This window comes from Aplidium turbinatum, chromosome 4, assembly GCF_918807975.1.
Source record: "Aplidium turbinatum chromosome 4, kaAplTurb1.1, whole genome shotgun sequence".
Taxonomy (NCBI): Eukaryota; Metazoa; Chordata; class Ascidiacea; order Aplousobranchia; family Polyclinidae; genus Aplidium; species Aplidium turbinatum.
This window is the reverse complement of record NC_137475.1, coordinates 46,914,259-46,935,294: the sequence shown is the minus strand read 5'-3', so window position 1 is coordinate 46,935,294 and position 21,036 is coordinate 46,914,259. Positions and strand designations below refer to the sequence as shown.

At 37.4% G+C, this 21,036-nt stretch overlaps 2 protein-coding genes across 3 annotated transcripts in view; both read left to right on the top strand.

Moving 5' to 3' along the window:
• Nucleotides 1-12,528, top strand: part of LOC145769511 (uncharacterized) — a 54,888-nt gene extending 42,360 nt beyond the window's left edge. For both annotated transcript variants that reach the window (XM_082581158.1, XM_082581159.1), the window contains exons 2-4: nucleotides 2,954-3,196; nucleotides 7,841-7,980; nucleotides 12,195-12,528. In XM_082581158.1, coding sequence (XP_082437284.1) covers nucleotides 2,954-3,196; nucleotides 7,841-7,980; nucleotides 12,195-12,427 — 616 coding nt within the window. In that variant the 3' untranslated portion in view covers nucleotides 12,428-12,528. The remainder of the gene's footprint in view (nucleotides 1-2,953; nucleotides 3,197-7,840; nucleotides 7,981-12,194) is intronic.
• A 7,060-nt stretch (nucleotides 12,529-19,588) lies between these two features.
• Nucleotides 19,589-21,036, top strand: part of LOC145768660 (carboxypeptidase A2-like) — a 38,757-nt gene continuing 37,309 nt past the window's right edge. The window contains exons 1-3 of the mRNA XM_082580217.1: nucleotides 19,589-19,720; nucleotides 19,812-19,890; nucleotides 20,214-20,311. Of these exons, the coding sequence (XP_082436343.1) occupies nucleotides 19,656-19,720; nucleotides 19,812-19,890; nucleotides 20,214-20,311 (242 nt within the window). The 5' untranslated portion in view covers nucleotides 19,589-19,655. The remainder of the gene's footprint in view (nucleotides 19,721-19,811; nucleotides 19,891-20,213; nucleotides 20,312-21,036) is intronic.

The window sequence follows — 21,036 nt, the reverse complement described above, 5'->3', positions numbered from 1 at the left end:
TCGGGAAAAAATGAGCACGCCTTATAGGGCACACCACTATTAACCAGAGCGGGCATAATTTTATGCCAGATCAGAGCCGGATTAATTTTGCCCGACGATGCCAGATCTGGTAAAGATCATTACCAGATTAAGTGGCTGTCTGGGAAGCAATTTTTTTTTACAATGCCTCCGGCAAAACAACAAGCAAACGCGAGTCGGACGCCAATTACGATTTCATTGAAGCTTGGACGACGTCTCCGCGTAAGAGATTAAAATCTACACAATGGAATTAACCCGTCACACTCAATTACAAGTTAATTAAGAAGCAATTTCTCAAGTCAAATAAAAAAATATGACCAACCATCAAATTATTTGATTTTTCAAGTTGCGCTGTTGAACAAATTGCAAAAGAGTTTCAATGTTATGTTGTCAGATAAATTATCTACACCATGTGAAAATTTGATTGATCTATCTTGCGTAGTTATTGAGTTACACGAGCTGAAAGTGATAGTGTCGAACCGACCCCCCCGTCCGCAAGTCAACTGGCCAAAATACGTCACTGGAAAAAGGGTTAAGCTGAAATTTATTGACTTTTCCTGAATATTACTTGGCTATACGTATTTAAAGTTTCGTGGCTATACCTGATTCGGTTTGGGAGATATTTTACCGTTTTTAGCATGTACCTTGAAATATTTTATTGATTTGCTCCTGGAGTGAGAGAAGATTGCGCCTGGTTGGTTTCTTTTATTAAAAAGAGTGACAGATCAACGACTGTTTATTCAAAGGCGCCAAGCCGAGTCGCCTAATGAGCTTATCGCGCGCGTAATTTGATTAGTTGTGTGTGAAGAAGACACTGCGTGGTATCAATTACCGATTTGCGTCTGGCGTAAATTGCATACATTTGCTTCTGTCTGCGACTGAAACAAAACCATATATTTTACGCTGATTGCACATCATTGTACAATAAGTCAACGCGAAAAGTGTGGCATTACAAGCTGGAAATAAAATACTTTACATGGAAAATACCGAATAGTCGAAATTGATGATATTTTTTGATAGTAAAATTGTTTCATTTCGCAATCGTTCAACTAAGCCGAATATTTATAAGTCGATTTTTGATGGGTTTTTTCCACAATTTATATAGCATCGGCAACCACTTTTATTCAGTAATTTTCTAGCCGACAAAACTGCGCTGTTATTTCGTCGATTCAACGATTAGCGACAACTATAAGGTGTAAAAACATGAAGATGGGCTGACAGATATCATCAGTGACTAAGCATTGCGGCATTGTCAATGTCAAGCTGTAAGCAAATACAATTTAGTATTCAAGTTCAATGGGACCTGATTCTAGCTGGCTGGTAATGCTCACCGTTGCCAGATTTCAACGTCCTCAGTTGTTGAATTTACGTAAATATAACCGATTTTGTCGGCGAACATATTCTTCCTGGAATAACAACTTATTTCAAAGTTCAGTTGCTTTGTCTATACCAGTTTTTCGTCTTTAGATGCGCCTCTAATGTGAAATTGGGGAAATGAAGCAAATATCGACAGAAATCTGCCTACATCTCAAGCAACATTTGCTTCCGATCTTCGCATCTTTCCAAACAAACTGAAGTCAAATAAAAACATTTCACGTCTAAGCACTGTGGTCAAACGTCGAGTCGATATAATAATGTCGCACTTTTGCCGACTGGACAATTACAGAGTAAATAGATTCTCGGCAGTTAATGAGTCGTTACGGTTGTTAGTGTGAGAGACAGAACGCAAAGTGTGACGCGAGATTACAGTGACGTCATTATCTTAAGCAGAGCAAGCCTTGTTTCTTTATTATAATTTACATCTAACTTTGGCGATTTGACTGCTGTCTAATAAATCCATTACAGCTATAGACATACACATTAGGGTGGCTCGTTTTTGAACTTTTTTTTTTAATTCTCTTGGGGTAGTGGGGAAATGGTGCCAATGAGTGAGAAAACAATCATGACAAAATTTGAGATTTGTAAAAAATTGTCTTCAGCCTCCTCATGGGGCTCAAAAATCGAAAAATGGGGTCAAAAACGCAATTTTCTTTTAAATATTTGTAGTTTGGGTAGATACAATATTGTTTAGATATATCTAAATAACCTATAAAAAAAAATTGAAGTCATTTGAACTATTCCTTCAGCTTCCTCACAGCTTCTGAAAATTTTCATTTTGCTGAAAATTTGCATTTTTTTTTGGGGTTACATAACTATAAACTTCGTCAGTGACGTAAATTCAAATAAAAGACGTCACTTTTTCCTACCAAATTAACCCAATTTTATTAAAAAATGACGCAAAAGCTCAGGGCAGGTCTATAAAGAGAAATACAATGACGTTTTATAGCTGGCAAAATGTCTAACGCAATTATGTATCATGTAGGCTACCCACCCACAAAAATGCAAAATTTTCAGCAAAATGAAAATTTTCAGAAGCTGTGAGGAAGCTGAAGGAATAGTTCAAATGACTCCAATTTTTTTTTCTTAGGTTAATTAGATATATCTAAACAATATTGTATCTACCCAAACTAAAAATGTTTAAAAAAAAATTGCGTTTTTGACCCCATTTCTCGATTTTTGGGCCCCATGAGGAGGCTGAAGACAATTTTTTACAAATCTCAAATTTTGTCATGAGCGTTTTCTCACTCATTGGCACCATTTCCCCACTACCCCGAAAGAATTTAAAAAAAAAGTTCAAAAACGAGCCACCCTATACACATGATTCGAGGACAAGTTTGAATTTGTTGGAAAGTCAGATAAAATTTCTTCACTTGGTAAAATACCTAAGTGACAGCATGCGTATCAAAGGCGTATCAATCGTTCAAAAACCGCGGGCGCTTTATGCCCCCCCCAACTCAAGGAATTTCTTGAGAACCCAGTCTTAATACGGTTAACTGACCTAGTCAACGAATTCATGCACTATCGTCGTTTTTCAGTTCCATTCTTTGCTTTCCAGATGTATGCAAAGAGCAGTGACGACGCGATTATCAAGCGGATTGGACGTGCTTGATTTGTTACGTCAAATCAGCCATGGCTATGTATGTGTAGCAGACATGACATACAAGAATAAGTCTATTATGACAGTTGTAGAGTTACAAGGAGTGTATTGGATATTCGATGGACACAAACGGTTATGGGTTCTACAGGTTCTTGAAGATCTCAATAAAGTGTCGAGGATTAGAGTGAAGCTAGAACTCAGGTACGGTTAAATATGATTGTTGCAGCTGACTGAGCGTAGATGTGATTGTTTCTAGCATTAGTTGCAACGTTCATCTAGACAACTTCTAGCACTAGTTGCAACAGGAGGGTTTATTGCTTCACTAACGTTTCGCGCACCATGACAATGCGCATCCTCAGAGTGAATCACATACAAAATAAAATTTCACAAGGTTATCTACTGCAGTTCGATTGAAGGCAAGAAAAAATAAAACACAATATTTTTAAAAATTTGGCCAATGATGCGTGAACGGTTACTTTCCACGTTAAATTACGTAAAAACTTTCAACGATAAACATAAAATTCAAAGCAGTGATGACCAACAAAAATGTGCGATTGAAGGCAAGAGAAGTAGAACACAATGTTTAAAGATTGGCTAATGATGTGTGGCTACTTTCGACGTTAAATTACGTAAAAACTTCCAACAATCAAAATAAATTCGAAGCAGTGAAGACCAATATAATGCGAGACTAAATTAAATTACATTAACGTTTCCAACTGTGTTTAAGTAGGCTTGAAGCCTGCATGTCGAGACAATAACGACTTATAAGGTTTTGGTAAAAGGTTTCCGTCGTTCCAGTTGAGTACATTGCAATGTTTTGATGTGATGTTGATGAAGCAACTTTCTGCCGTGGTGCGTTGATAATAATTACTTTCATTTTTCAAATTTTTTTGTTTCTAACCAGTTAATTTTGTGATCCTTTTGTAGCATGTGTGAACAAAGGGCTGACTTTTCATGTTTCATATTTTTGACAGCTTTGCGTTGTTTTTTGACCAGGGAATTTATGCTACGTTCAGTTTGGCCAATATATGCTACGCAGCAATTCCCTAACCCTAACCCTGTTCGTCATGCTAATAAAACAGCTGACCAGCGAAACAGTGTGCCACTGTGTGCAGTTATATATATATTTATATATAATAGACAGTTAATATTATTTTAATACATAAACAGACAAAACAAAAGTAACTAGCCTACTTCTTCATCTGTTCAGTCGTTTACGACTCTCGGTCACTCTATATGTCACCTTTCTTCACACCTCTCGATCCCACGCAGTCTCCTTCAACTCATGCACTCTCATACCACTGTCATTTACGATTGTGTCAAGCCATCTTGTTTTTGGACGCCCCCTTCCTCTTCCTCCACTGACCAAACCAAGCATGATGTCTTTTTCATTTGATTTGCTTCTCATTATGTGGCCAAAATATGAAAGTTTCTGCCTGACGATTCGGGCTTCTTGGGATATGTCCGGTTTATTTTGTTCAAGAATTTTATCATTTGTTACTTTGGCTGTCCAAGGAACACACAGTAACCTTTTCCAGCACCACAATTCAAATGCGTCAATCTTTCTTCTGTCTGTTTTGTTCATTGTCCATGTTTCGCATCCGTAAGTTACAATTGGGAATACGGTATAATAGTTTTGATCAGCTTCTTTTTTGTTTCTAATTTTACATCCTTGCTCTTCCAAATGCTATTCATTCCAACAAATGCATTTCTTCGTCATAATCAGAACATGTTTAAGTGGTACCGTCATTGTGGCCCTTCTAGTACCCAGCCAGAGAGTTAATGTCTGCTTTGTTTGGTAATTACAGAAAAAGAAAGTGATGCCAGGGGTAGACTTGGACAACTAGATAATTCTAGTTGTCTAATTCGATGAATTAGAGAAAAAATGTTAGTAATTCTAATTCTAATCTAATCTCGAGTTTTGCTAAAAATTTTAGTTTTCCAACAGTGTTTTTCAGCAAATGACTGGAAACTCATGCAAGGAAAATGCAATAAAACAATCAAGATGAAAGTGTCATACTGTCATTCCATCGCTTAACACTAGAACGGCCGAAAAAAAAGTATACCTCCAACGGCCGCTGGTGTCGAAATCGACACTTTTCACAAAAACTTTATTTTTCCGCAAAACTAACTGTAAGAGTTCGTTTTATTTTACAGTGATAAAATTATCTGAAGCACTTATTACTTTTGTCATCTATTTGCGTTGTTTATTTTTTGGTTTTAGACGAAAATTATGACGTAGATTACCAGGATTTGATCAGTTCGAAGCTTGGCTGTATGAGTACCTTGACTCTGTACGGTGATCTAAAAAGTTTAACAGAGCGAAGATATAATTATCATAAAAATAGCACAGAGATTTCTTATTCAGGAGAAAAAAAATTAAACAAACCAACAAACGCTTTACCTAGTGCAGCCTGCAGTCTTTACGCAGAGCACTCTGTGACTTTCCAGTCACCATTATCACACTTCCCACTTTTCGACAGTGGCGGTTAATGGTAAGTGTATTGTTTTTGCAATCCAGCACATTTTTTGCGTTTTCTAGATGGTCGTCCCTGCTCTGCAATGTCGGCTTTCGTTTCAGCACATGAACAATTCTCAAGCTCTCAATCTGGAGGATAAAATCACTTCGGTTGATGTTGCTGTATGAGTGTTTTCAAAAATAATCCAAAAGTTCAAAGCTGCAATATCTAGCATATTTGTCCAAACTGCAAGAGGCCATCTTTTGCTTGCTGCATGTGTGGTGCATTTTCTTTCCATTTGGTCAAACACATCAACTGCTACTTTGTTTTCGCTATAAAAATGGATCACAGAGGGTTTCTTTTTCTCTAATGCATCAATACTGGGGTTTTCATGCATAGTGGAAAGGAGATTTGCATTTTTTGCAGTAATAGTTTACAAGCATGCAGCTGTTCGTTAAATTGTAGAAGACTTTACTGGAAAATCTTTCTCCTCCACCCTTGGTCATCTCCTTTGTCAGTCCTTTACTGTTAGCTCGAACAGTTCCAACAATGGTTATATTTCTTTCCTGTAATAAACCAGCTAGATTCACCCTAGTAAAGAAGTTAACTGTTGTGACGTTGTACCCACCTTGTCTGTGTAAATTGGTGGTGATCCTGATCACTACATCATCGGGGAGAAGCCTTCCATTTCGTTGCTTTCTTTCAATAGCTCCGAGGTACGATAAGTACGGTACGGTATTCCATACGTATTTGGAATGAAACTCGGCTAACACCTAGAATTTCATGCCAAACTTGTTTGGTTTGTTTGGCATGAACACGATAAAAGGATATCTGTTTTCCATTAGAAATAGCTGTTCATCGATTGGCAGGCTTCAATCCGGAGTGTAATTGTTGATGCAATTAGCAACAAGTCCTTCCAGTGGCTCTCGAATATGAATAAACTTATCTGTTGCAAATCGCTGATAGATTTGTGGAAGATATTTGTAAACTCATTACGATGACCTAAAATCATGGCCACCTGGAGATGCGCCTGATTTGTCACATTTTGCAGATTTTGATTACAGCTACTGCTAGTGCTTGACTGACATTTTCTGAGCTGTTTTTACTTTTTACGGTTTCCTAATGACATAAAACTTTTTTGTTGTCTTGGGGAAGCACTAGCAAATGAGAAAAAGTAAGTTGAAAAACGCATAATCAGACTGTTACTGAAAATTAACAGTCTGACTAGAATCTTCGAAATCAAGTTTTCTTTGTTTTTCAACATGTAAGGATGTTAAAACCTATTGTATCATCTGGGGAAAAGAATAAAGAAAGTGTAAAAATCTAATTTTTAGAAAAATTTATTTAAACGTTTGCCCAAAGTTAGAAAAACCTGGAAATTTCTGCAAAATGTGACAAATCAGGCCGTATCTTTAGGTGGCCATGCCTAAAATCAAGCCGAGCGTTGGATAATTACCATGAAAAACGCTATAGGTAGGCTAATTGGGGAAACTATTGAATTAGCTTTTTCACACAGAAAATCTTTTATACTTTACAAATCTTATTAAGTTTGCATGATGTGTCGATTTCGATACCTCGGCTGTTGGAGGTATATCTGCAAATTGCAGATAACATAAAAAGATTTTTTAGAAAAATAATACTGAAATATAAAGTGTAAGCATAATTGGGAAGCTACTGAAAGTTTGAAAACGTTGCGATAACAATTAAGGCCTAAAATAGTGAACTAAATTTCTAAAAGTGTCGATTTCGACACCTCGGCCGTTCTAGTGTTAAGTAGCGAAGTCATTAAAAAGTCGATTAACTCATCAATTAACCTATATCACAATGTCTATTATGACATAAATGGTTTTATTGCACTGATGGGAGAATGACACTTTGATCCAGAGTTGCCCATGAGTTGCCATGTTAGAGTTTTTATCCAAATAGAAAAAGATGTGTGACGACTGCATCAAACTAATTCTAATATAGTTTAAACTCTACTCTAGTTTGAGAAAACTTACCCAGCTTTAATTTTAAGTCTAGTCTAATTAGTAAAAACTGGAATAGCTGTAATTATAATTCTAATCTAATTTCAAAAAGCTAAAACAAATCTAGTTGTCCAAGTCTGGTAAGGGGTGGGAATTAGACTTACGTTATTGAAATGGTTACTACCCCTTAATCATTTACTTGTTTCTGTTTTTCCTGCATTTGTTGATTGGTTGAAATGCTGTTCGTGTAATTTTTGATTAGTGCAATGATTAATTGCTTTTACAGAAGTTTTTTATAAGTGCCACTTAACAACGTTGAAATATCATTTTTACGTTCAGACTGACCACATTGACAAACAAACACCTTTTTGTTTTGCTTATATAAGCTTTAATTGAATTCTAGACGATCTCCATTGCAGACGGAATTACGAGAGATGGGAAAACCACTCAACCTGCCTTAGCCCCATGGACCGAGTCAAATTTCGTTTTCTTGATAAGGGAGATAAGCATGCTTTCAACGAGAAACTCAAAGTTGTTCTGAACGAGATCAAACAAAGCGGTGAGTAAAAACCTGATGATTCTTTCAAAACATTCAGATTTTTTTGTCGTATCCAGGTTTACACCTGGTAGTTAAAGATTTAGATTAAGTGGACGGGAAGGCAAGGAAGCCAATCTTCATGTCCATCTTCAGGCATGCCTTTAAGTGTCCTGCCAAAGACACAGCCACATGCTCTTGAGCGGTGTCGAACCGGCGCTCTTTCGATTGCCGTTCCAAGGCTTTCACCACTCGGCCATGCAGCCGAAATAACATTCAGATTGAAAAGATGTTTCAAGAGTCTCATGTATAAAATATTTTTATTTTCAAAATACGCTTTTTTTCGTCAAACTTCTTTACTCTGCCTTCATTATCACATTAAACTCGTGTTTTGCTATCCTGTCAGTAATAGATTGCCACTTCATTTCTTTACCAACGCAGCTTATTAATGGTATTGTGTATTATAAATCGAGTCTAGTGAACATGTATTTTTGTTGTGATATGTTAATATCGAAAATATAGCCCAGAAACAATTTCTGAATAAACAAAAAACAAAGTAGCTGGTATCAAAATCTCTGAATCACTTACTTGATTTTGCTGTTTATAAACGTAGTAGGGCTGCTTGAAGCAAAACTAAGCTACTGTGGCACTGCTTCAATATTCTGTTTGTTGCTGTTGGTTGGACTATTTTGGTAGGCAACAGTTTCCATCCTTTGTTGAGACAGCTCTCTACCTTGAGCAACCTTAGGTTTAGTGTTGAAACTTTTTAAAACAAAATTTTATTTCATTTTGACGGAAAATTGTTCTGTTCCATTCATTTTGAGAACGTAGCAGTGTTTCAAACAAGATAGCCTACAGCGTATTTCAATTTTTTTTTGTTAGATAAATCACAGGATATGTATAAATTGTGTCATCTTTGACACACTTTAAATATCTTTTACCTTTTTCATCATCTTTAATTTATTTGAATAAGCACTTTCTGACGATCCCACAAAGGGGGAATCAGGTTGTAAAGGTTACTTTGATAATAGTGATTCAATTTATTTAGATTAGCTCTGCTTGGCATTGCGCTTGGCATTGTGCACTCTTTTGTGGTATTATTTATCGTACTATGTAATTTCATATAATAACATTCTTACTTAACTATTTGAGTACAATTGAAGTCCCACGATTATAATTGTGTATTTTTGTTTGTTTGCGTTGAAACCATCGAAACCCCGAGTCCCGTTGCGATCTCGGGGTTTGTAACTTGAGTCTGAATGATTAACTTGAGTTCTGGGCTGAAATGACTTCTAGAGAAGCTAGAAACACAATCTTGGATTCCATTAGGGTTTTTGAGGATGGCGAGTTCAATAGTGTTACTTTGAAAACCATCTGAGGTCTTTTTCAAGGTCAAAATATTATATTTTAATGTCAAATTACAGAATTTTGGTCATTTTTGCCTAATTTTGCTTCTAAATCGTAAAGCAAAACTGTTTGAAAGAAGTCTGTGACGAAATATGCTATTACATAAACATCATATGTATTTCTCAACACTATGGCTATTATCTAAATTCTAAAGGAGTCAATGATTACAATATAGTACAAAAATTGACAATACATAACAAGATGACACCATAATAGACAATGTCTATCACTAATTGGAAAGCTTTTCTTGCCTCCTGAGGCATCCCAAAGACTTTTCTTACCAGTAGTACAAGCAGTAGTACAAGCAGCATTATTACTAGCTAAAGGTGCATCACAAAGGAGAACAACTCAGCAAAATGAAACCGGCAACGCATTTCAGTCTTGTCATGCAAATTACAGCTATGATTTCAGTAAATTGTTACGTCATAAAAGCTTGGAACCGCAGTGTTTTGCAAGGGCATATAAAATCACCAAAATATTTCGCAAAATAAATAAAAAGAACTTCAAAGAACTTACGCAGTGTAGAGAAAATATCTTACACAATAGATGCAGTAGGTGCACAATATCATATTTCGTCACAGACTTCTTTCAAACAGTTTTACTTTACGATTTAGACTCAAAAATGGGCAAAAATGACCAAAATTCTGTAATTTGACATTAAAATATGATATTTTGACCTTGAAAATGACCTCAGATGGTGTTGAAAATAGCACTATTGAACTCGCCATCCTCAAAAACCCTAATGGAATTCAAGATTGTGTTTTTAACTTGTCTAGAAGTCATTTTAGCCAGGACTCAAGTTAATCATTCAGACTCAAGTTACAAACCCCGAGCATGGGAGGTTCCAGTCCTTTACTTAAGGAGTCTATGGTTGAAACAATCTAATTACAGGTTAGTCTTTCTTATTCTTTCACTTTGTGCAAGGAAACTTCTAAAGATCCGGTCTTGTCTAAAATTATTCTCTTCACACAAGAAGGATGGCCTGCGAAATCAAATGCTAACGATCCAATCGAACAGTTTAGAAGAGTTGCTGATTCTCTAACATCATGTTATGGTTGTTTATTATATGGTTCTAAAGTAGTTGTTCCTTTTAAACTCTGCGAGGATATTCTTTCTCTTTTAAACGAAGGTCATTTCGGCATGCAGCGCATGAAACAGCTGGCCAGGACAGCAGTTTACTGGCCCAACATCGATGCTGGCATTGCCTGCCTCTGCCGAACATGTAGGCTACCAACCTACATGTGGTGAGCATCAAGCGGCACCAAGCAAGGCTCCTATCCACCCATGGATAGCACCAGCGAAGCCCTGGAGTCGAATTTATGTCACTCACACTATTAATTTTTTTGGTTGTAGTTGGCTTATTGTTAGGAATGCTTATAGTAAGTATCCTTCCATTCACCCAACTTCTTCCTTATCAACGTCTGTTATTACTGATCTTTTAGAGCAGGACTTTGCCCATTTCGGATACCCCTATTCTATTGTCTCAGACAATGCGACTACGTTTTCTTCGGAAGAATTTAAGATTTATTGTAAAGCTAGACGAATAGTACACACCATGCCAGTGGTTACTCTCCCAATGAGTTATTAAACCACAGCCAATTACATAACAAATTAGATATCTTACTTCCTTCTTCCGCTCAAATCAAGAAAACGTCGACGAGTCTTCCGTCTCGGAAACAAAACCGGAAAACAATGAAGTTCGATGTTGGTGATCCTTGTTATGCTTTGTACTTTGGTTCTAGGCGAAGCCGAAGTCCTCGTTTGGTTCCTGCCGTTGTGGTGAAACGACATGGGAGTCGTAGTTTACAGGTTCGAGTGGACCCTCGCGGTCTAATATGGAAACGCTATATCAACCAACTACGCCCGCGTTACATCTCGCCGGAAGACGGGGATCCAGGGGAGACTACTTTCACGTCGTCATCGACAGCCGACGAGGTTCCTGATCCACCGACAGCCGACGAGGTTCCTGATTCATCTACAGCCGACAAGGTTCCTGATTCATCTACAGCCGACGAGGTTTCTGATTCACCGACAGCCGGCGAGGTACCTGATCTTTTGAAGTCGATCGCAACCGAGGACTCGTCATCGGTTTCGAATCAAGGACATATACTGAGGTGGTCGCAGAGAAGACGCCAACCACTCTTACGTTATGGGTGGTCATAAGTTTTATTGGGGAGATGTTGTGTATTTTGGTTTGTTTTCGTTGAAACAATGTAGCCTACCTTGCTTACGTTCCCTGAGGTCTTCTCTTTTGCGTGTTTGTTAATCAGCGCTTCTCGTTTTTTTTCACCATATATTTTGGGTGCACGCCTTTTTGAAAGTATAGTTTCATTCCTGCGATTTTAAATACAAGTAGAAAATTTTTGTACGACTCCTGTTGAATGAGGAAAAAGCACAACAATGATGTTTTTATGATGCAGTAGTATTTTGGTTAATACAGTCACACTCTAGTTTGTACACAAATTTGTCTAAAAATGTGTGATGTGTTTTGAAATGCCTTCACCCCTGGTAGGATTTGCTGACATGAGGTTTTTCTTTGCTCGTTTTAATCAAACTCATCACGATATCTAATCCCTACCATAGGACTACGATAAAGGGTCTACAGCTGATCTTGATATCATTTGTTTATTCAACTTATTCTTATACACTTGGAAAATAGAATTTTTATTTTTCATTTTAATAATTTCATATTTTTGAGAATGTCCATTAATTTCTTTATTAGCATACTGTTTCTAAATCGGTCACATCGTATCAAGATTATACGTTAGGCAACTCGTGGTTATTCTGTGTGATAATTGGACTGCTAGTGGAAAAAGCATTTGTTTCTTTAGACCAAGCAACGATTCCTCCTCCTGCGCTGAGTAAGTTCTTCTACGCTGAGCCTTTGACGGAGCAGCTGCGCTTGGAGCAGAGAGTCGACAAGCAGCGATACAGCCCTTGGGACGAGGGTTACTTTAAGTTGGATAAAAAACTGTGGTTTTTGTGGGTTTTGTTGTTGTTTTTGATCTCTCTTTCGGTAATCGGTAAAAAAGTCAAAGAGGAGTCCAAAGAAGAGACAGAATAATATCTACAGTTTCCCATCGCACTACAAACAATGTGATTGTTGAATGAAACTAAGCAATTTGTGGGATTTCTTAACTTGTGTTGAGTTTGTGCTACCTGTAGTAAAACCATCTACTGTACAATTACACTACTAGAGAAGTTTATTGCGCTAAAACGCAGCTAGGTTGCAAACTGAAATAATAATAATGTTATGGTTTTATTTATTGTCGCTCTACAACAGCTAAGGTCTTTTAGCGACAGGGCTCATTTTTAATTTGTATCAGGTTTACGATGTTATCACATTATTACCCGACTCATTCTCACTGCGCTATGCAGGATAGAACACAATCGGTACCGTTTTTAAAGTCTTCGGTTTGACCCGACCTGGAATCGATCTCAGATCTACCAGCACCAGAGCCGAAGGCGAAACCACTCGGCCACTGAGCTGGTCGTAAACTGAAATCAAATTGAAAATAAACACCAGTGTAAAAGCGACAAAAAAACTCGAGACAAACTAAAGGCAATGTAGCAACGAAACAATCAGCAATACAAAGCAATCAGCAACAACGTAAATTACAATGCAACAAAGCAATAACATGCCATTCACCCACTATCAAAGACTGTAAAGGTCAACATAAAACAAATGACATTTAAAGCATAGGGCAGACTATGCTACTAATGCATCGAAATAAATTTGTATAATACAACGTGTTCAACTGTTCACAAATCTGCTTGGAGGTCGCCAACGTGATGAGCGCCGGGGCATGGGCGCTCGCTGGAATCGGTGGGTACAGGAATTTCCGATACCTGGGCAGGTGCTTCCTCATTGACAGCAGGTTCTTCGTTAGATGTAACTTGTTCGGAAAATTCAAAATTAACAACTTTGTGTTATTAAGGTCAAACCAAACAATGCAAAACTAGATGATGCGCCTCTCTGCTTAAACATGTTGGTGTGCAAAGCAATTATGAGTCTATTGCTTGTAAGTGCAACTGAACCGATTTCACGCCTTGCCAGCAGTTGGCCAAAAACGTATGGATGGTCATTTATTTTTGTTTGGATGCGAAACGAAACGTACATAAAACAAATACGTAAAGTGTACATCCAATGAGAGAGTTCGAAAGATCGTAGACCTAAAAAGTCGTAGAAGGTCTTAGAGTCTGCACTCTTTCATCATTCAAACAGTTATACGAAAGCAAGCATTGCGTTTTTAAATGGCAAATTGACACAATAAAGAAGAAGGAAAAGCAGAGAAAAGAAAAATACAAATACAGACACAAAAAATGCAAAAAAATAAAAATAATAATGATATTGGAGAACAAATCTAGTAGTAAATGTAGCTTCTATTGCTCTTGATCCTTGAGGAAGTGTTTGTTTTTTATATTTTGCGGTAAATTTTCCGATACCTTGATTCCCATGCATTTTTAACTTTTTTTTTTTTTTTTAAATAATTTGGTATCTGCCTGTTGAGTAATTGGAGCTTGAGAGTCGGGTATTATACAAACGTATAGATGACACATGTGAAAAGAAAGTTTTGATGCTTTCCGGTAGCTTGTTATTATAAGATTTAGACATAAATTGGCTTATTTCTAGTTTATGAGTGGAATTTGCATTCAGTATAACATTATCTTGATTGAGTGGCAGTAATTTCGTTTTCATTTCAAATGTTCCTGTAACATCAACAATTTTAATTATCTTATTTTGTATGCCTTGGATTCTATTCAAGAATTTGCAAAAAGAAAAATTAGCAAAAATACTAGAACACAAAAATTCACCAAAAGTTTGAATTTACAAGAAACTACACAATTTTTATTATCAGATTAGACAAATTGTAAAACCGTTTGTAGCGAATTGCGTTTGCCTCATTGTAATATAATTTGTGTTACGTCTTTTTCTCTGTTTTTCCCATTGCTGGTTTGCGACTGCTGTTCAGTTAGCTGGCTACGTTTAAAAAGTTGCAATTTATTGCATTGTTTAATAGGGAGGGCCGTCAATGCACTTTTTTTGTCAAATCACTTAGCAACTCGGCTCCGATAGGAGGCTTAGGTCACAAACAAATAATCTGAAAACCTTTTTTAGATCGGGCCGCGGAAAAACGCCGCACAAAAAAGTCAATATCACCTAAATATAATAAAAAACTTTTTTTTTTTTTTTTTTAAATAATAATAATAATTAAAAAACGGAAAATATACAAAACGCCGAAAACAGTTAAAAACAATCACAGAACGTAATCTTTAATTCTTTGACTCAAAACGTGAATGCTGTGAGCGAGCAGCAGTTCGCGTCGGCAAGTTTATGTCTGCTGTCATGGCTGATGGCTTCATCGCTCACTTATGTGACGAGTTTCATTGCGGGCTCAACTGCTTGTGTGCAGCACGGAAAACTGTCAATCGATGTAGAATCATAATCGACGAAAAGCTCTGTGAGCTGTTGGATGCTGAAATCGCGTATAATTGGTGGCTCAGTGAGTTTCTGCTCGCTCCACCGGAGCAACGAGATCGTTGTCAAATCTGTGTACTCAAAGTTTACCTTAGGAATTTCGAGACGACGTATCTCACCCGTGTACTCGTCCCTTGCTTTCTGGATCCGATGAACTGCGAGCGTACGCATTGGTTTAGACTCGTCATGCAGAAGGGCCAACACTACAGTACATTCTGCGAATGCGCAGCGAAGACGTTTGTTTGTAGGCAACTGTCGATGACTTTTTGAATTGGCCTTTCAGATAGCGAGTCAGCTTAACCAACCGAAGGAAGGACCGAGAATCTTATTGTGTAAACCACATGGGAGCGTAAACTTTAACTATGTACGTCGTCATTTCTATCAGCGCCTCTGTTGATTCTGGCTTTTGCAAGTGGTCGCATTCAAGCTAGCTTGATGTTGCAATTATGACGTGTCGCATCTGTCTTTTTCCCACCTATACGTCATTCCAAGCAACAGCTTTTCAAAAATAACTTTCCTTATTGAGCATTTAAATTAGTAAGTACTGATACTTGCTAAAGCTTACTTTGATGTCACAATTAAAGATAACAAAGCGTGTGTAGTCACAACCAGTTGTTTGTGCAACGGGAAACGTTTGCTTTCTCTTTGCGTTTGCCTACAGCATGATCAATACCAGACACAAATTTCTCCCCCAAACACCAGACAAAGCTTGACTACCAGAACAAGAACATTCTGTTAGAACCCAACTTTCACTGAACCGTCAAACTTCAGCACAAGACTGACTTTAGTCAAGAAAATCTTTTATTAGGGACTCAGAGAACGGGATTTCCAACTAGGTCACATTAACTGCCAATAATAGGGTGTGTTAAAGAGAAAATATTGCCAGTCGTTTTATAAACTTCAGGATCTACGCATCGTCTAGTCTAGTAACCTTTTGATAAAGCTTTCTCAACAACCACCTCGCGCCGACAAACATCTGTTTTTGAAGATAGTTTTTGGTCAAATTACAGCCGCTCAACTACAAAAAACTTCATACAAGCTGTTTGCATTAATGTCACGCTTTTGCGCATGCGCACAAATCGAAATGACCACTTTCCTGTGCTTTACGATGATACCAAGGCCAGAAAACTGTTTACGACTGTCTTGAGCAACATAGTTAATGTGTTTTAGTACAGCACAGTAGCAAATAATATTTGAATGTTAATGCCATAAACAAAACGTGACGTTCATACAACTTTAAGCAATTAAAGGCAAAAACTAATTTTCAGGATAGGTGGAGGGTTTGGACGGAAATTTCAATTTCTTTTCAGAGGTCTTAAAATGTCCTGTTGTATTCTAAAGCCGGGGCTAGTTAGATAAAAAAAGCGATTAAACCCCCATCCCCTACGGAAAAAAGTTAAGGTCTGCCTAACACCAAGTGGTAATCGCCTTTGGTTTAAATGCTGGTAAATCTGAGATCGATTCCAGGTCAGGTCATATCAAAAAGTTTAAAAACGGTACCGATTGTGTTCTTTCTTACAAACGCAATGAGGATAAGTCGGGTAATAATGTAATGGCCTCCTAAATCTGATATGCAATTAAAGAGAGCCTTGTCGATAAAAGATCTTAGCTGTTGTAGAGCGACAGTAAATAACAACCATAACATTATTATCATCACAAGCACCAAACAACACAGATAGCTGAATAACTAAAACACTCCACAGGCGATTAGCTGCATGTTCAACAGAAAAAAAGAAAATCATTTCATCACAAAAACAAGAAGCACTCATAAAAGGCCGCGCCGACAAACTTGAAGCAACAAAAAAGATTCACAACATAAAATTTCACTACATGCAGTGTGAGAGTTTCGAGACAAAATAAGCGTTATACATCATATTGGAAAAGGTAGAGCTGTCTCGGCAAATTCTCGACATGTTCAGAAAATATTCCAGCATAGTCAGGCCCAGATTTAGAGGGTGGCAGAGGGTGCAGTTACCCCGGGCCCCCTTTTTGAATGGCCCCCCGACGTGGAAAATATGATATTGTGTTATTATTATTATTTTCGCTCAGCCTTTTGAAGTTTCTGCAAAATGCCTCCTTTATCCTTCAAGGTTAATTATTAGTCACAGAGTGGCAGCTGAGCTTGGCGTAAAGGCATTAGCGGTGTGGGTGACTTTTATGGTCAAAAAACAAACGTTATTTGAAGCGTATCTTTAACTTTAAAATGCCCCTGACAGGTTGGACCCAAGTATAGTAACTTTTCTAAGCATTTTCTAGCGCAGAATTATGCTTAGCGAACTTTTTAACCTTAACCTTGAAGCTCGACTGGTTAGGGCAAAATTTATACAAAACGACAGTTCCGCAGCGCCACCACAGGCGAAACTCCATATTTCACTGCTCTGGGACGACTTTGGTGGTGTTACGTCATCGTGGGTGGGCGTTGTTAGGGACGGATGAAACAAATGCTTTCTAGATGTATTTGGTGGATCACAGTTTGGTCGGAGTTGGTACAAGCGGTTGCTTTTTTCGAAGATTTATTGTTTTTCGCAGTTTAGTAAAACTCTACTGGATATGTTCCTACAAAACCTAAAATATACTTGAAGTGAAAAATAAAGAAATCGTACGAATCATCATTCATATTTAATTCATCATCATTCATCACTATTCATAAATAAATAAAACTTCTCTCGCTCTCTCATAATGTGCCTTCAGTTGGCCATTGAAATCCGGTGTAACGGCCATCTGGACTTAAAAATTGTTTCGGATTCGCCAAACAATGCATGACGGCAGCACAATCCGATTGTTGCTTCCGAGAGCACCACCTTGTAATATCCACTCCAATAGGCTACATGCAGGTAAGCGACTAATTACCGATACTGCCTGCAAGGAAATAAAATCACTTCGTTTAGTGTGCATTCTTTAGCGTTGAGGGTATTTTTAGCCTAATGTAGCATCCTTACTCTTTTGATAGGTCTTCGTTTTCTCCTTTCGGTTTATTGCTTTTTCTCCAGTTCTTCCTGCTCCTCATAAAAAAAAGTCCTCAGAACCGCAGGATGTAAGTGTGCTTCAAAATTGGTCAAATTGGTAATACAGCTAGATGCGTCTTTCTTCAAAAGTTCTTTCTTCTGTGGCACTTCATGGCAACATACACATTCATTGGGCTGGGACATAGACTCGCACTTGTGGCAAACGCACCACCTACAGTTCCCAGCACGCCACTCATTGCTGAGAAGATCCAAATCGGGTTGGTGGTGTTAACAAAATCATCTCCATTGAAGTGAAGAGATCATATACGACTAGTTTTGTATGGTCCATCCCATTTTCGAACACTTTCGAACACTTATCTTTTCATGCTTCCAAACAAAACAAGGTGCTGAGAAGAAAATAGTCAAAGTTTTCTTCGTTTGGAAGCATGAAAAGATAGCACACGTCTTTGTCACTGACTCTGTCACATAAACAGCAATTTCCAGGCATCACCTCAACCATAAATTAAGGGTACTGTCTGTGAGATACTGCTGTTACACTGCAAATGGCTATAGCCAGATTAGGACAAATAAAAAAATTATCCAAATTGTAGCCCTACAAGAGTTTAGAAAAACTGCAATTTCATTTGAATTGAGATGCTGTTTGATAAAAATAAACTCAATCTATTTGATCTAAACCTGATAGTAATAATAAGTTGACTTTTTCATTTCGGTAATTCTCATTTTGCACATGCTTTAGACCAATAGAGCCCCACACATTGACGTTTTGGAGCAGTCGTACCATACCTTACCAACTAACCACAGAGAAAGAATGTATCCTTCCCACCCATGGTGACGTCACAGCGAGGTTGCCGGTTTTATTTTCGCAATTGAATGAGTGCCAGATTTGCCGAAAGTGAACGAAAGTTTGCAAGCGTGTAACTTAGTAGCCTGTTGATATTTTTTATGATTTTTTGGTCAGGAAAGTTTGTTAGTGTCATCTTTTTGGTATCTTAGGTAAATTTATTTTCCTGTCAGAGGCACTTTAAGCTAAAATTTGAAACTCAAACTTCCAGTTTTGACAAATTTAGTCAAATACCAAGAGTGCGTCCACCAAAAAACATTAATAAGACTGAAATGCATAAAAAGTCACTAAAATACGACTAAGTTTGCTAAAAAAAATTATAGAAAGCCAGCCCCAGACCTCTTGATACTCTGTTTTGTTTTTCGAGAGCTGTGACTTTTACATTTTCCATTTGGTATTACAAATTTTACTTCTAAGAAACTTTGTTAACCCCTGGATCTTTTGTCTAAACCCGCCCCTGCATACCGAAATAATACAGTAACTGACAATCCGCCACTGCATACCGAAATAATACAGTAACTGACAATCCGCCACTGCATACGAAATAATACCGTAACTGACAATCCGCCACTGCATACCGAAATTATACAGTAACTGACAATCCGCCCCTGCATACCGAAATAATACAGTAACTGACAATCACATGCAATGCGTAACATAAAAAAAAAAAAAAAAAGCGTGAGTCACAATCGTCTTTTTCATGTACTTTGTGAGACATTTGCTGTAGCTACTAGAAACGTATCTGATTTATTATAATTTAGGTGTACACAATACCGTGAAAAGTTTGGCTTTACCTGTATTTAGTCATGAACAGCTTGTGCAAACACAATAAACATGTGTCTGTTTCCCACAGCAACAAATATGATTACTTTCGGATAAAAAAGTAAAAGCTTGCTATGAATTTGCTGTTAAGTCAGTAAGTACAACTCGTCAGGTGTTGGATCAGTGACTGGTATATAAGCAGAAGGGAACATAGCAAGTTGCCAGTATCAAAAGTACAGACAAGATGAAGATTTTTGTCATTTTCGCTGCTCTTCTGACTGTGGCTTCTGCCAAACGCTTCTTCTATGGGTAAGTCATTCCTCGATACTTAGATCTTGGGCAAACATACTGCTTATGTTACATAAAGTCAGTGCAGTTGTAATCTACTTAAATTTTTCAGAGATCAGGTGCTAAGAATACAAACGTCCAATCTATTGGATCTGAAAGTGCTTGACAATTTGCCTGAACAATTTCCTGATGTGAGTTTTTGTGAATCTTTGAGCATTATACCTACTTGATCAAATATCCAAAGAAGTATCGCTATCAGCTGGATAAAAAAATGTATCAAAAATTTAAGAAGTGCGCTTCTATCCGAATTAGAATAAACTCATCAGATGAAGCTTTCAAAAAAATAGATAGAATGTTTGAAAAATTGCTGCGATCTTGTTTTACACTTAGCGGCTAAAAAGAAATCTTATGTATGCTTCAACCTATTTATTTGCAATTATATTGTAACAGGAAAGTATATAAAATGAAACATAATGTTGTAACAAGCAACGCAATGAACTTGTTAATCTTTCAGATCAGCTTCTGGACCGAAACAAGAGGAAGCCGACCAGTTGACATTCATGTTCCAAAGCGCCTCCTGAATACAGTCAAGGACTTTCTCACACGCAATCGGTAATTTGTTGTTCACTTCATTAACCCTTTGAAGGTTGGGGGGGGGGCTGTCAATTCAACTTTTTTGTATCAACAGTTGTATCTCTAAAACCACTGAGGCTGCGACTACGAGATTTCTTGACTTTTCCTAACTTTTATTCACCTCTATTGAGCTGAAATTTTGAGCGAATAAAGGTTATAAATTGAGAGATATAAGGCATTTCTCAGCACATCCTCTGAAATATTTCATATTCTATTGTTCAAAATTTTCTCACCAGCTGGATGAAAGCAATTAATTTGGCCCATGTCTCGTTAATCAAATGATTTAAATTGAGATTATGTAAAAAAAAATTATTCACAACATTGCAATGCATGTTTTTCATTACTCTATCAAAAAATACCAAATAATTCAAACGTCATAAGTCACATCAACATTTCAACGTATATAAGCAGTTCTAAAATTTACATAGTTTTAATTTTCGGATATGCTCTGCGTGAATAGTTTTACAAAGTGAATCCCAAATTTTGAAACCGTGCCTTAAAAAATAACAGAGATATCACTCCAAAAGCATAAGAAGAATCGACAGCCCCCCCCCAAACTGAGCAAGACTCCAGGAGCCCAACCGCCTAAGGGTTAAATAAATTACTATCAAACTCATCTGGCGTATACTGGCATATGACTCATACGGTTCACTCTCCCCCGGTCCGTCGTTATTTAAGTTTCTTGTTGATTGTTGACATTTAAA